Source organism: Onychomys torridus, chromosome 11 (assembly GCF_903995425.1).
Source record: "Onychomys torridus chromosome 11, mOncTor1.1, whole genome shotgun sequence".
Classification (NCBI taxonomy): Eukaryota; Metazoa; Chordata; class Mammalia; order Rodentia; family Cricetidae; genus Onychomys; species Onychomys torridus.
The window spans coordinates 92075621-92091846 of NC_050453.1; the positions used below are offsets into that span (position 1 = coordinate 92075621).

Consider the following 16226-nt stretch of genomic DNA (forward strand, 5'->3'; position numbering starts at 1 on the left):
TACAATCAAAGCAGCTCTGTGTTCTGGTGTGGAGGAAGTAAGAGCTTCCAAAAGTAGAGCCAACTAACAAGAGATTTCAAGAGCATCCTCTGAAGCCAGGACACAACTGGAGAGGTGTGTACTCATTGGTACATTTTGCATTTTCAAATAAGCTCATAGGAAGGATAACAGTGATTGGCATGTGCATTTGTGATTTCTACAGTGTGATCTCTCCTCATGTAGACAGTTGTAAATTCCCATCATAACATCATGGATGAAGAGATAGGAGAGCTGTTCATTGGTAGCAGTCATGAACCAGTGCTTCTGCCTCTATACCCAGAGTGCACATGAGCTTTCTCTCCCTTTCCTTCACCTCCCATCTAAAATATAACACCCTTCATCTGTCTAGCAAAATGATCTTCCAAGATTCAAGGTGAGATAAAAACCTTGCTTCAGATAAAAGTTTATAATTCAGGGACTTTAAGACAGAAAAATATATATCAAAAAGATTTGACTCAGAAAGGAGAAAATGACATTTTTTACAAAGCAAAAATATCTAAGACACAGAAAACAGGAAGTTAAAATTCACCAGGGCCACATTAGTGAATCAGAATAAACAGCATCAAAAGCAGCATTTTTATTATTACAGTACTATTATTGGGCTTGTAGGGGTGGGATAGAAAAAAAAAACATTCAGAAGTCATTCACATTGATTGATTCATCTGTCCATCACTTTGGGAAACCCAAATTGACATTTTCTAGACTTATTGTGCATTCACATTATGTTCTATAAATGTCATATTCTTAATAAATCTAGAAATTGGGAGAAAGAGCGGATCATTGTCCTATCTAAGCTGCTCCATTGTTAGAGAAACACATTTTCTGCAGCCATTTTCCAGAGGATATCTTCTTTGCCTTGTAAATCTACATTCTGTATGAGTTAGAGCAGCTTCTAGTTGGGGATTAGTAGGTAAACCAGAGCACCCTACACTTCCCACAAAGACCCTCAGAGTTTGTGAGAAGCCATTCCAAAAGGTGCTGTCAAGACTCAGAGTTGAGGGCTGCAAAACTTTCATAAGAAAGTGATTTCTTATGTTTTCCATTCCTGCTTAAGATACCCAAAGTTGTAAATGTTTTCTAAACTGTACTGTGACCAACACAACTACAGAGAACCTGAGAAAGTAAAAAAAATAGCTGAATCAGGAGGAAATAAGGCAGCAGGTAGAAGTCCAAATGTACAAACAGTTTCAAAATCTGAAAGACTTGCACTTACTAATTTGTAAAGCACAGATCTCCAGATTATATAGATAGTTTAAAAACAAACCCTGGAGCTAGGGAGATGATAGCTTCTTGGAAGTCTGAGTTTCAATTCTTAGACCCCAAGTAAAGCCAGACTTACTAGTACAGGTATCTGAAATTCCAGTGCTCTCATGGAATGATAGGAGGAGGAGACAGAGTCGCTGGAATATCGTAAACCAGAATGCTCTCCATTTGTGCACAAAGCACAGAACTAATGATCCTGTCTCAAACAAGGTTCTTGATCTCCAAAAGCATCCCGTGCCACATGCTTGCCCACAGTCACACATGTAAATGTGCACACACCACACCTTGTACATGCATACATATGCAATACTTAAAATTGAACTTAGTTGTGTGTTCTACACAAGATAATACATGAGGCTAAAAAGGAAAAAATATTAAAAGAAAAGGTTGATCAAATTATGATCAAAGCAATGGCCTGTCATCTACATTGTTGTAAACAAATATATTCAAGGTCTAAACATCATTGTTAAAGATTGGATATTGTTTAAAATATCCTATTCTTTAGGAAAGTATGAAAAGTTCAGTGCTGTATGGGCAATAAACGTTCTCCAACAGAAAGTGAAAAATCACAAAACCTGTATGAGAACAAGAGGGGAACCCACTCTTCTAACGTGAGTTTTCAATTCTCATCCTGCTGCTTCAATTCCTATTCACCCCTTTAGTTAAACTAAGGAAATTCAAGTAAAATACTGACTTTCTGAAAAAATAATTAATAAATACAAACTTTAAATTAAAATATTATCTTACTTTTTGTTTACCTTTCTGCCAATTACTGACAATTAACCAACAAAATATTTACCATAAATAACTAACCATTAACAATGAACTAACCAACCAATAAAGCAGATATGAATGACATTCTGCACCACTGCCATATGTGTGTCTCAGTATAGCCACTTACAAAACCTGTATGGGTGTAATGTCTGCAGCTGTGAATCACTGACCACACAAACAAAGACTACTAATTATTAATTTTAACAACATCTATTGAAAAGTATAGGACAGAGAACCAGACCTGTGACTTTGCCTAGAATTAGTGACCTTGCTGTCCTGAACTCAGCTTCTGGAGAGAAGTTATAGCTGAAGAGTTGTTGGTCTACCTGTAGGAAAACAAAATAAGGCCATCAGCCCAGGTTTTCAGAAGGCATAAAGCAATCCCTTTTGTAAACAGCTTACTTTCTCACACAGGGTAGGTTCTTCTCAGGGGTTTTCTCCCAAGAGAGATTCAAAATGTCCCATGAGTTGTCCCACAATGCTCATAAAGTACCCTTTCTTTCTTCCTTATAAAATGAGGTCTTTGACATGCTTATATTCCCTCAGAGATCCTACAGACCTATTGTCAAGTATTTTCTCCCCACTGAGAATTTTTCACCAAATTCTTCATTGAAAACAAGTAAACAGAGAAGCCCATATGGTACCTGCTGTGGCACATTAGATGGGACCCAGCAGTGCTGCCCATTTTTACTTCTTCCTCCCCTCTTATTCTTGCAGTCACCACCATTTCCTCTTCCTTCCTAACCCTGACCTGTTTTCCAGTGTGGACTGTAGAGCTTCCTCCTCATGGAACATAGTTTGGTAAGCACTTGAGGAAAGCTGCACCTTTTGCTGGCATTGACAGAGCTGGCTGATCCCATCCCAGTGGCAGGCTCAGCGGAAGTCAAGGCTGGGTGCTCTGGGGCTTGATTTCCTGGGTTCTCCCTTAGCCATCATCCCTGGCTTCATACACCGCTGGTTCTGGTTTGCTTCCCTCCTCTTTCTCCTTCCTGGGCTACACCACCAATCTATCTCCATTTTTCTCAATCTAGTCAGATCCAACAGACTCCCCCAATCTCTATCTTTTGGGGAAGAGTGTATGTATACATGTATATAGACATAAAAGTTAGGGGACAACCCCAGGTGCCATTCTTCAAATGACGTCCACTTTTTGGATGAGACAGGCTCTCTCTTTGGCCCAGAACTTTATCAGATAGGCTCAGCTTCCTTTCTAGCCAGCTCTCAGGGATCACCTTGTCTCTCTCTCCTCTCTCAAATCACAGGGATTACAAGCATGTGTTTGTCATCTCTCCCAGATCGTTACAATGCTTCTGGGATCTGAACTCAGATCCTCAGGCTGACAAGGCAAATACTTTATCAACTGCACCCTGACCCCTGCCCTCCAATCTCCACTCTGAAAATCCAAACAATTCTGTCCTCATCATTATCTACTACATATGCTAGAAATGAAGATAATCAGTAATACAGTAAGGTGAGCGAGTTTGATCTGCTTGGGGAAAACCAAGTGGATCAGGACTAACATCTCATCTTTCCATTCAGTTTCTCCTTTCACAACTCTCTTTCTATACATATCTGTAAGAGTTACTCTTTTCAGGAACCTCCTGACATTGGCATTTATCCATGATTTTAGTACAAATTATGACTAAGTGTATGACTTAACTCTATATCATTGTTTTGTGAATTAGACCATAATTTCTTTATTAGTAAAGAATGTATGAAACATGACACAGATGCATACTTCCAAATGTCTTTCTCCATACAATGCTATGACATAGATGAACCTAGTGACAGAGAAGTCACAAAGATGAATAAGTTAGTCAAGCCACATATTAGTATATTAAGTTGCCCATGGCCATGTTGTTTCTGGACTTGGGATCTCTGTCCTTGTGGTCAAATAGTCAGGTTTGTCTACCTGTCCTTGAAAAGGCAATTTGAACAGCTAAATTAAGATTATGTGGAAAGCCAGGAGTCTTGTGATCTTGGTGGCTGAGTGTCCTTTCTCTCTGACAGGTAGGCAGCATTCCTGAAATATTCCTTCCTGGCCAATCAGGAAATAAGGATCTACCAAGGGCCTGCTTTTTGCTGTTGTTGTGTTTGTTTGTTTACACTAAACAGCTTTTTACAAATGAAGAAAAAGAAATACAGATTGGATTGAGAGGGTGTAAGGATGGTCCAAAAGACAAACGTGCTATCTTTCTGAGCCAATAAACAGACTTAAGGATCAAAATGTAAAGTTCCTGCTCTATGTTTTCTGCTCTCTTCAGCACTTAGCAAATAGCAAGTGGCTGCTTGTTATTGACTATAAATTGATTTGTGAAAATTATATAGACAGAGAAGGAAAACACATAAATCTTACTGCTCTCTCTGTGTTCTACTTCCTTTTTTCATTTGTGAAGAGCACAGAAAATATAAAGGTACTGAAATGTTTATATGTAAAATAAATGCTTTACCAAACATGTCCCAGTTTTCCATCAGGACTTCATTAAAAGTCTAAACAAACAGAGCTTGGGGGGATAACTCAGTCAGTGAAGTGTTTGCCACAAGAGTGCAAGGACCTGGGTTTGGTCTGTAAAGCCCATGTAAAATGTCAGGTGTGGTGGCATGTGTTTGTAATCCCATAACTTGGGAGGAAGAGTCAGGGAGATCTTTTGAGCTCACTGAGAACCAAACTAATCCTTGTATCAAAAAAACTGAGGAGAACAGCCCCTCCTCAGGAATGAGACTTGAGGTTGTCCTCTGGCCTATACATGGAACTCCTAAAGACTATAGGAACCGGAAGCTATTATTACAATTCCTACCATTCACCAGTTCAGCAGCTACACTATTCACCCAACTCAAACGTGCTCAAAGGTGTGATCCCCTACTCATTTCAGGAATATTGTAACAAGTAAGAGGTTAATTTCTAATGGTATGGAAATAATTTGTGTTATATATCCATCAATGATTCCTGAACTTGCATCTAATTAAAATGACTAAGAGTCATTCTTACTTTCTCCCACAGGCCACATTAAAATGATCTCCAATGCTGCATCCTGCTACCCCCTGAAATTCTCTCCATGGCTCCCCTTGTGGCATGTTTCAAGGGACATAGAATCTCCCTGACTGATTTTTACATTATCACTGCTAAACATATCTTTCCATACAGGATGATAAGGAGTTCTAAAACGGAGACTCCAAACTGTGTATGCTAAGCTTAAATCCTAAGCTTGGTTTAAGAATGAACATGACACAGCCCAGAGCTACTTGGAAAAGTCTTAAAGAGAGATTTCCTGAATTGGATTGACCTGTGGATATGTATGTAAGGAATCATCTTAAATTAATTGATGTGAGAAGACCCAGCCCACTGTGAGCAGCACCATTCTTTAGTAGGGGAGTCCTAAACTCTATGAGAGTAGAGAAATCAAGCTGGACACAAGCAAACAAGTGATCAAATATACATTAATTTCTCTCTGCTCTTGGATGTTGAAGGGAACTAGTTGTTTTAACTTTCTGCCATCTTGACTTCGCTCTTATGGTGGACTGTAACCTGGAATTATGAGCAAAAACAAACCCCTTCTGACTAAAGTTGGTTCTTGTCAGGATATTTATCACAGCAACAGCCATGAAACTAGAACACCCCCCCTTCTCCACAAGGTCACATCAATCTTAATCACATAGCACCTGCAGCCCTGTGGAAGCCATCCACTTAGTTCACAAATGTTCACTGAAGACCTGCTGCTAGGGACTGCTTGGTAAGGAGCTAGCTCTGCAGCAATGAATACAAACCAAGTTCGTGTTTTCATCAAACTTATTCTAGAGGAGGGTTACAGACCATAAAGTAAATAAATAAATTATATTTATTCCATGTCAGATAGCATGTGTATTCCTAAGAGAAAACAATAAAAGAAGTCAAGGCTAATGAACACTGTATAGGAACATCAATTGACCAGGTTGGAGGTCATCAGGAGAGGTCTGGATAAAGCTAGACAATGATTTATTGGGAAATGCATAGTACCCAAAAGTACAAGATTAAATGAGATAAGCCATCACATAACTATAGCTACAAAGCTGCAGGAGTCTAACAGAGTCCTGTGTGTACCAATGGGGAGGAGAGATAACAAAGGACACACTGAGAGACAGCAGTGATCAACTAACAGGGTAGAAGAAACATCAGAGAAAAGTGGTACTGTTCAAACAATATGTAAGTCAAGTCCCAAAGGGTGGGAGCAATCTCTGTATCAGATGTCAGGATGATGACAAGTAAGAAAAAGGCTGGCATACTACCATGTTGTATAGCACCTTCCTCCATTGGAGGAAAGCTTGGGTGCAAGGACCATGGAGTTGGCCTGGTTTAGCTGCTTTGAGAGGCATGCATTATAGGCTTTTTGGGTTAGCGGCAGTGACTCCTGGGGCACTGTGTGCCTTTCAGTTCCTGAGAAACTAATGCACTCCCTCAGGCAGTAAAGCCTTCAGGCCGTTTTGTGTTTGTCTGTACTTTTCCTTAGAAGTCAAGAAAGCATGAAAGCTTAAGAGGACAATTGGTATTAGATATTAATCTTGTGTACCCTGTACAGCTTAAAAATGTCATTGTATCCTGGCAACTACAACTGTGTTGATCCTGGCAATTGCTACTATATTCTCTTTCTGATAAGAATATAAAAAGTCTAAATTTTCTCAATAAAACTGTCCATGCCTCAGTCTTGCTGTGGCCCCTCTAACCCAAGTCTGGTTTTATGCTTTGACAAGCCCTGTCAGGAGACCTGGGCTCAGTAAGGAAGTGTGGCACTTACACCTGGGGAAAAGAAACATAACATCCTACCAGGGAGCTCATTAAGTTTGGTAATTTGCCAGGCAGTGGTGGTGCATGCCTGTAATCCCAGCACTTGGGAGGCAGAGCCAGGTGGATCTCTGTGAGTTCAAGGCCAGCCTGGTCTACCAAATGAGTTCCAGGAAAGGCGCAAAGCTACACAGAGAAACCCTGTCTCAAAAAAAAAAAAAAAAAAAAAAAAAAAAAGTTTGGTAAGTAAATGACTCAAAGGCTTCAGGAAGTCCCTGACCAGATACAGTACAGCTAGGCCCTTAGCTCCCCAAACTGACTTGCTTAAAACGAGAACTTTTCTACCTATTGATCTGCATGCCAGGTTTCCTCAGGTTGCCTCCCATGCTAGGGTGGATTGTAGTGATGTATCTGTTTTTAAATCACTTTTGCTCTGTAGCCCCTCAACTATTCTCCCATTAGTAATCTCAATAAATCTAAAATTCTCCTGTTAGTAATCTCACCGGTTCACTAATTTGGGCTTAGTGGCATCCTTATAATGGTTTGCTGTTTGTTTTCTATATGAAGTGAGTAGACATTTGTTCATGCCTCCCCAGAAATATTTCACACAACACTATACTACTGGGTTCTGCAAATATAACCCCAATCATATCTTGAGCAGTACAGTTTTTGTGTAACAGTTTTTGTGGAACTATAGGAAAGGAAAATACAATAGTTAATTTTGATTGTCAATTACATTGGAACTTAGAATTATCATGGAAATAAACTTCTAAGCATATCTGTGCGTGAGTTTCTAGAGTAGATTAATTGAGTTGGAAATACCCACCTCAAATATGTATGGCACCATTCTAAAAATTGGGATTTTTGAATAAGTAAAAAGTAGAAAGTGAGCTGAATACCTTCATTCAACTATCTCTAACTACTAACTAAGGATGGAATATGACCAGATGCCTCATGCTACTGTCACAAAAACAGACTGTATTCTCAAACTGTAAGGCAGAATCATTTAAACTGTTTGTTAGGTATTGAATCTCAGCAACTAATAAAATAACTAATACACTTTGGAAATTGGTATATATCAAATTTTCCAAGAAATTTGAAAATAAAATGATAAAGTCTAGCAATCTGTAAAATTGGTGAGAAATTAGTTTCTTCCCTTGAGCCAGAAGGTCTTGGTTGATTTGTTTGCTTGCTTGTTTTTGATGTATTATGTAGTTTGTGCTTCAGTGTGCCATTTGGTAGAGCTGGAAAGGTGGTAAGGTGTGCTTGTGAGAGGGTCATGAGATCTGACTCATAGGTAGTAGGACAAATTTTAGAGTGCTGAGATATTAAGCCCAGGCATGGGTGGGAGAGAGCACACTAGCCCCCAGGTCCAGGAAGGAGGAGATTGAGCAGGAGGAGATAGGCTAATAAGAATGTGTGATCTCTTCTAAAGAATACACTGTTCACAGAGGAAGAGAACAAAGTCATCTTCTGAGAGGGCAAATGTCATTATACCTGTTGCTGGCCAGCAAAGAAAAGAGCATTTGAAGTGATAAATGGGGAGAATCACCCTATGCAAATAGGTGATTGCTAAGCTGATGAACATTCTCCCTTAAGGTTTTGATCAAAGAGGGGTCATCTAGGTTTGGCTGGAATTTATTGGGTTCTGCCCTGCCATGCTGTTGGCTCTATACAGAGTCACTAATCTTTCAGAGAAGTCTGTTACACTCTATTTTCTCTGTTACCTATGCCTGTGCTCATATGAACTGTTTAAGAACCTTCTCTATCCAGTCAGATCTTCCTTGTCGTCAAGACGCAGTTTGCACTAGGAAGGAAGTAGTGATATGTAGAGGAGACCTGTGCCTTCCTGAGGGCCTCCACATCACCTGTCCCCTCCCTCCGCTATTCCCACCTGTAATCTATGCCCACTTCCCCTACAGTCTTCTGTACTTTCCTCTTTGCATGGATCCCTTCATAACTCAATCTGGTTAAGACCTGATTAAAGTTGAGTACAACTAGGATTTACAGTGCTTCCACTATCTCTCCTATGGTGATATTTTATTCATACTGAAATGTGATTTTATTTGTATGTTAATAAATAAAGTTGCCTGGGAATCAGAGCTAATGGCAAGCCATAGCAGAAGCTGGGCCGTGGTGGTGCATGACTTTAATCCCAGCACTTGGGAGGCATAGCTAGGTGGATCTGTGTGTATTCAAGGATCCAGCCACCATGGAGACACACGCCTTTAATCTCAATACCAACCATAGAATACCTAGAGGTCTGTATAGGCAGGCAGTGATGAGGAGGTCATGTGGTTGGGTTTACAACCAACGAGAAGGAAGAACAGAAAGTCAATAAAAGGACAGACACACAGAAAGTAGGTCTCTTGCGGAGGGGAAGGACAGCAGCGGCACAGTGAAGGGTAAGAAGGGGTTTTTAGCTCTTAGCTATTGCTCTGACCTCTTGGGCTTTTAGCTCTGCAATTAGCTCTGTGTTTCTTACTTAATAAAACTGTTTATCTACACTCTCCAGTAATTTGTTTTGGATTATCTCTGTTGAGGGATTCATAAATTTGCATTTCTAGCTGTTTCCTGGGTGATGACAGTGCCAGTGAGAAGAAGGAGCATGGCTCAGGGCTGGACTGGCGTCCAGGGCAACTCTACACTACAGTATGTGCCTGGGCTTAGGAGCTCAGACATGTTTGATGGAGAAGCCTTGGCATGTAGGCTGAGTGGAAAGATGAGAAGTGAAATACCTGAATGGAAAGTTCTGGCCCCTCTCGGCTAATCTTCACCTGATGCACCCTTCTGTTGGCCAAGTTCTCTGTGCTGATGGTGAACACATGACTTTCTTCCTTGTTTAGCCGATAGCGAACTTGTAAACTTCCTTGAAAGCAAAGAAGTGGGGAAGGATTAGAACTAAGAATAGCAAGCACAACAAGAAAGATGTGATTAAATTGTTCATGAATTGGTCATTTTGTTTCTGCTTTCTGGGTCTCAAAGACTCAGTATTAAACTTTGGTAAAATCCATATGTTCATCAGAGTTGAAATACAAAGTTCTGAATATAGCTACTAAATAAAGAGAGTGTCTCTGCATTGTTCTTGTTGTTGTTTCCTATATATGCCATTTTAAATTAAAATTCTAGTTTGAGATCAGCATGGTAGTGTGGACTTGTAGTTTCAGCACTTAAAGTCTGAGACAGGAGGATCAGGGTTACAGGCCGCTGGACTACAGAGTGAGACCCTGCCTCAAAAAGGCAACTAGAAGAAAGAGAATAGGAAGAGAGGGGAGAAAAGAAAGGAAAAGAGAGTGGGAAGAGGTAGGGGAAGAGAGGAAGTAAGAGGTCCACTTTGACAAGCACACCCACAGACCTGTTTTGTAATTGGAATGTGAGAACATGAGCATGATTTGATTATTGTCATGGCATGATTCTCTGGAAATCATCTTCCTCCTTCTGAGCTTGGGAAACAGGAAACCTACCCTTTTCCAGCCACTGATGTGTAATACAATGTTTCAGTTTAAGTGTGGTCTGACTAAGGTGTGGTGACCAACCTAATCCTTCATGGCCCCTTGGGAAATTCAAATTTACCAGGAGAGTGTTTTTCAAGCGACTGTTCACTATCCCTGAGTTCAGGAAATCGATCTACTGAATCTCAGCCTCAGAGGATACAAAATGGATGGAAACTAAGGGGATTTAAGAGACTCTGGAAACACATATGAAGGAGGGAGAGGAACAGGATTGAGGTTGAGGAAGACAAAGCACTGCAGTATTAACAGAATGGCTACTTTAGTGTGAATATCCTTTGTCAATTTGAAAGCTACTCTACATGAAAAAGTGCCATGGAAGGCAAACAGCCACTGGCTTCTTTATCCCAGGCATGTCTTTCCATTTCGCCTCTCCCACAAGGCTAGTGAGTGGCCCATATTGCTCTGTCCACTCTGAGGGTTCATGTGTATTGTACAGTTGGAGTCTTCCTCAGACACCAGAAGCTCTCTCCTTGAGTACACAAGAGAGCACACAATGCTGAGAACAGAGTACAGTATCATATTCTGAGGAGCATTAATGAGAAAACACATTTACTCAAATTTGGGCCAAGTATGATTCTGGTCCATCCCTTCCTATCTTCCCATTTTTTGACCTTCCTCGACCGACTCATTTTTCCCATTGCTGACAGACAATCATAGGAAAACAACAGGGCCTGTGTTCAAGATGGATATTCTTAGTCATCATGCCAGTGTTTGAATCCTCTTTTCCTTTCTTGGCTTCTTTCTGTGATTGTTAATATGCATTGTCTTTCTCTTCCCTAGGGTTCTCTATCACCACAGTCCTCCCTCAGGTCTACACAATGGTAAACACTTTATGTTTACATTCCCAGAGGTAGCAAACTGTCACAGGGAATGCAATGTCAATATAACAAACTAAAGAATTGGCTAAGTGCCAGGTCAGAAGTGCATTGAGAACAATGCATCATACTGCATTTATCTCCCACTTGGTCTCATTTTTCTCTCTAGCCTACGTTAGCACTGCTGTACATAAATGGGGTACTTCTTCTGCATGAATATGGCCAGAGATTTTCTGTTTACAATACGGAAATTAAAAATAAAAGTAATTTTTGAGATGCAGTTATCTTCTCCTTTCCAAATATGTTCCTGAAATAAGCATTTGTAATAGAATGCACTCTGGTCACCAGCGAGTACCACATAAAACTTTAGTGGATTCTTTTAATGTTGAAACACTCAAATTATGTCTATCTTCTTTTTTCTCCCACTATTATCCCTTGGAGCCAAATCTATACCTTTATTCCCTTCTGTGTGTGAGAACCACACGAAGTTATTATCAATATTACTTAGGAAAGTAATAGTGGTGTCTGGTAAGATGTCTCAGCAGGTAATGGTGTTTGACTACCTGCGTTCCATCCCTGGTTCCCACACATAAGGAGAGAATTGACTCTCAAAAGTTTCTGACTTCTACATACATGGCCTGGCACAATGAACACTCATACAGAAACACACAATGAATATATTAATATGATAAAAAGTACTTAATTGAAAATAATAGTGCAAAACTTATACTAAAAACCAACCAACAAACAAAACCCTAGAACTGAATATGGTGATGAGGATTCTTCAAAAGAATCACATTTACATTCTAAAAAATACCCTAATCAAACTGGACAGAATTACATTGCTTGCCTTACTAAGCAAATTCATCATGATTGAGTTTCTGCCTTCCATGTTCATCTAGAAAGTTCTTACCGTTTTCCCCATTAATTTTATAGATATAAAAAAAATGAAAGTTTTGAAAATTGAAGAAATTCTTAAAATATTTACTTAATAATTTTTAGAGTCAGGTGTAGAATATATGTCTTAGTTGTTTTAACACTCTTGGGGTTTCTTAAGAATGCAGTAGTCCTGAATAGCCAGCCATCCCTTTCCAGAGGGGCTTTCAGTGAAGGAGAAGCTTTCACATTAGGCTCTTTCTTCCTTGTCCTTCAGAATTCATCATGATGTTTCCATTGGGAAACTACCTTTAAGTTTCTTTAGGCTCATAGATCTGTCTATCTTCACCCTAGTATACACTTTCGTATATTGATTATAATCTTCATATTCTGTAGAGGTCAGAACATATTTTGAGTGGGTGTGTGATGTTTATTTGTAATTATATGTAGTGTGCATATAAACCACTGTTCATATCCACTTGTGGATCTGTACAGGCTAAAGGTCTAGACTAAGAGTCTTTCTTGGTTTATCTCCACCTACTTTTTGCCTTAAAAAGATGCTAGCCGTTGTGTTTAATTTCCAGTCAAATCCAGTAGAATTTCATCTTAACTAAGTATATCAGTTCATATTCTATTTCCAAGTATCATTCTGAGTTCTGTAAAGATGTTAAACTGACTTGGATAGTTTAAAATTAGATTTACTATCAATATAATTAAATATATTTGGTTACTGAAGTTTGCTTCAGGATCTATCATAACTATTGTTTTCATCCTTTTTTATTCAGTCATTGAAGTTATTGAGACTAAGGTTATAGCTCAGTGATGGAGTACTGTGCTGTGGTTAACACTCATAAAGCCATGTGATCCCTGGCATGGCCAAAAAAAAAAAAACAAAAAACCAGCAACCACAACAGAAAAAGCAAAATCACATGTGTATTATTATTTTATATCAAATTGAAATAGAAGGGAATTAAAATCTGTGAAACAAATCTTAACATGTGAACATTAGTCTTTTATAGAGCTCTTCTCTTACATTTAATTATAACGTACATGAAAATTTAAGTTTCATTATGCTTGCCTCCCCTTGGATCCCACCTGTACTGGGTAGCCATTAAGACCAGCAGCTATAGTTACAACTTTATATATGTGTGTGTGTGTGTGTGTGTGTGTGTGTGTGTGTGTATGTGTGTGTGTGTATAATCTTAGAATATATTAAGTATTACACTCAGGTTCTTTAGAATAGTATGTGTTTTTTACTTGATATTGTTTGCATTGATTGTAGTTCCATCTTATCTAGGTCATTATCCCTCATTACTCCTGGACAATATTTGATAACCATTTCTTTGTATATAGTCTTATTTAGACAAAAGGGGGAGATGTAGTGGGTAGCCATTCCATCCTTGGCCTGGAAGTTCCAACCCCCACTGAGGCTTCAGTAGTGGTCATGCCTACAATGTGGGGCCGAGGGAGGATGCTGAAGACCCAGTATCCAAAGGAGAGGGATCTCTTGGTGCCCAGACCCTGGACCCTGGAGGTAGACTGAGCAGAACTCTCCAGAGAACACCGCCAGACTGTGCCATACCTTTGCCAGACCCTACAACCTACCTATCCATTCATTTGTAAATTATGCCACAAAATAAATCTCCCTTTTTAACTACATGGAGTGGCCTTAATAATCTCTCCAATACTCACCATAAAAACACAAAGCATGGTTTAGAAGCCTTGAGGTCAATGCATACAATAATGCCACTCTGGTTTCACAAAACAGACCAGAAACAATACACCTACCTTGAGAAATAACATAAGCCCATTCTTAAGCTAAACCCATTTTCCAGGGCTTGTATTCACACTGGTTTGTACAGTGACAGTTGGATGCAATAATATAGTTATAAAAATGTAGAAGACCAATAAATTCTTTAAAAAACTGCATAGATTGGAAGAACTACAATCATAAAATGTTCATACTGCTCAAGGCAAATTATAGATTGACTAAAATATGTATCAAAATTCTAGTCATAATATTTAATAAAATAAACTCCTATATTCATATGGAACTGAAAAGACTCTAAAGGATAAAAAAGAATTTTGAAAAACAAAAACAACACAAAAGACCCTAAGGAGTAAACAGAATTTTGAGAAACAAAAACAAAACTATCATAGATATAAAATAATAAGGAAAATCAATAGTATTCACAACAGAATGGTGGTGGCATAGAATTAGACATCTAGATCTATGTAACAGAATAAAGAGCTCATAGTTAAATATGCACACACAAATACCCAATGATTAATTTTTTTCCTTGAGCATTTCATAGATGTATTCTGATCATTTTCACCCCACACTGACTCTTATAACTTTTCCTAGACTGTCTTGACAAATCTCAAAGAACACATAAAGGGACATGGACTGCCTCTTAAGTAAATAATGATGAAAGAACTAATGAAGCTCCCAGCAAAGAACAAAATGAGATATCACATTCAGAAGCTGACCTAGAACATGCTAAAAGTTAAACTTTATGATCTAAAATTTAAAAACTCCTAGAGAAAAAAATGAAAAACATTTCTTAAAATTATGAATTCAAAGTAAAGTTTATAGTAGCCAGAAGATTAAGTAGACTGCATCAAATGGAGATGCTTCTTGGCTTTGTAGGGCCAGGGCCAGCCAGATGGTCAGCTATGACAGTCACCGCTGAGCAAGCCTGATGAGTTCAAGCTCCAGAACCCACGAGGGAAAGAGAGAACAGACTCCTGAATGTTCATTGCTCAAGTTCACCTTGGCACAGGCACTTACACTTAATGCATACTTCATGGACCCACATACGCACAAATAATACATGAATTGAATATCATTTTTAAAGTTTCTATACAGCATACAGAACAACCAATATAAGAAAATGGTGACCAACAGAATTGGAAAAAAAAATCACTTCAAAACAGATTATATAGCCAAGAGTCTACAAACATCCAAATACATAAAGATTTTACTGCTCAGCGGCCATACAAAACACACACTCTGGATGAAATGGACATATCCTGAATGGATATTTTCAAAGAAAACACACACTATCTAAAGGGAATAAACAGTACTCAACCAGCTGGCAGTGGTGTTGCATGCCTTTATTACCAGCACATGTGAAGTACAGGCAGGCAGATCTCTGTGAGTTTGATGCCAGCCTGGTCTACAGAGTGAGTTCCAGGATAGCCAGTGCTGTTACACACAGAAACCCTGTCTGGAAAAAAAAAAAAAAAAAACAGAAAACCCAAAAATGCTCAACCCTCATCAAAAACTGTGAATCCAAACCATACTGAGATATGATCTTACACTCACTGGCACAGGCATGACTGAAATGACAAGAAATCACAAAAGTTTGCAAGACAATGAGGAAAGAGGAACTCCTACAGACTATGCATGGAATATACATCATATAGCTTTTGAAAATTAAGGTGGGTGCTTGTGTATTAGTGTTTAAAATCTGGTTGTGATGAGTTGGCTTAGTCAATAAAGGTGCTTGCTGCTAAGGTAGAAGAACTGAGTTTGATCCCCAGGAAACAAGGAGTAGATAGAGAAACTGATTCATCCAAGTTGTCCTCTGATTGTCATAGCACATGCAAACACACACACACACATACACACACACACACACACACACACACACACACACACACAACAAATAAATACACAAAAATGTTTTGAAAATTGTTTTAATGGAGCTACCATGTGATTCAGCTATCTAATATATAGTATATTTTATATAATATGTTCATATGTTACACATAAAAAATGGGAATAAAATGAAGATTTCAAAGAGATACCTGCCTCCCACATGCCTTTCTGCATGAGAGACATACTCCAAATATTAAACTAAGTCCTTGAAACCAGCTGATGCATGACTGAAGGAAATGTTGCTTATGTATACAATATCTTGTAGAAAAAGAAGAACAACCTTCCATTTGTAACATGGATGTGCCTGGGTGCATTCTGATAAGTGGAACAGTACAGAGACAGAAAGAATGCACAGGTTCTCATTACATTGGACTCTGAAAACGTAGATCCCATAGACTCACTGAAGAGAGAGGCGGTAATTACAGGATGAGACAGAGATGTTGATCAAAGAGCACATCCCTCCAGCTATAAAAAGAACAAGTTTTGAAGAGATAATGCATTTATAGCTGGAAATGGAACTGTTAATT

The 16226-nt window shown here is 38.9% G+C and overlaps 1 protein-coding gene across 3 annotated transcripts in view; it reads right to left on the minus strand.

Moving 5' to 3' along the window:
• Positions 1-16226, minus strand: part of LOC118592981 (contactin-associated protein like 5-1-like) — a 934683-nt gene that overhangs the window by 59052 nt on the left and 859405 nt on the right. For 2 of the 3 annotated variants that reach the window (XM_036202117.1, XM_036202118.1), the window contains exons 20-21: positions 9571-9701; positions 2318-2402 (exon numbers count right to left, since the gene is read on the minus strand). In XM_036202117.1, the coding sequence (XP_036058010.1) occupies positions 2318-2402; positions 9571-9701 (216 nt within the window). Of the gene's footprint in view, positions 1-2317; positions 2403-9570; positions 9702-16226 lie in introns of those variants that run through there. The other variant, XM_036202119.1, reaches the window with a different exon arrangement.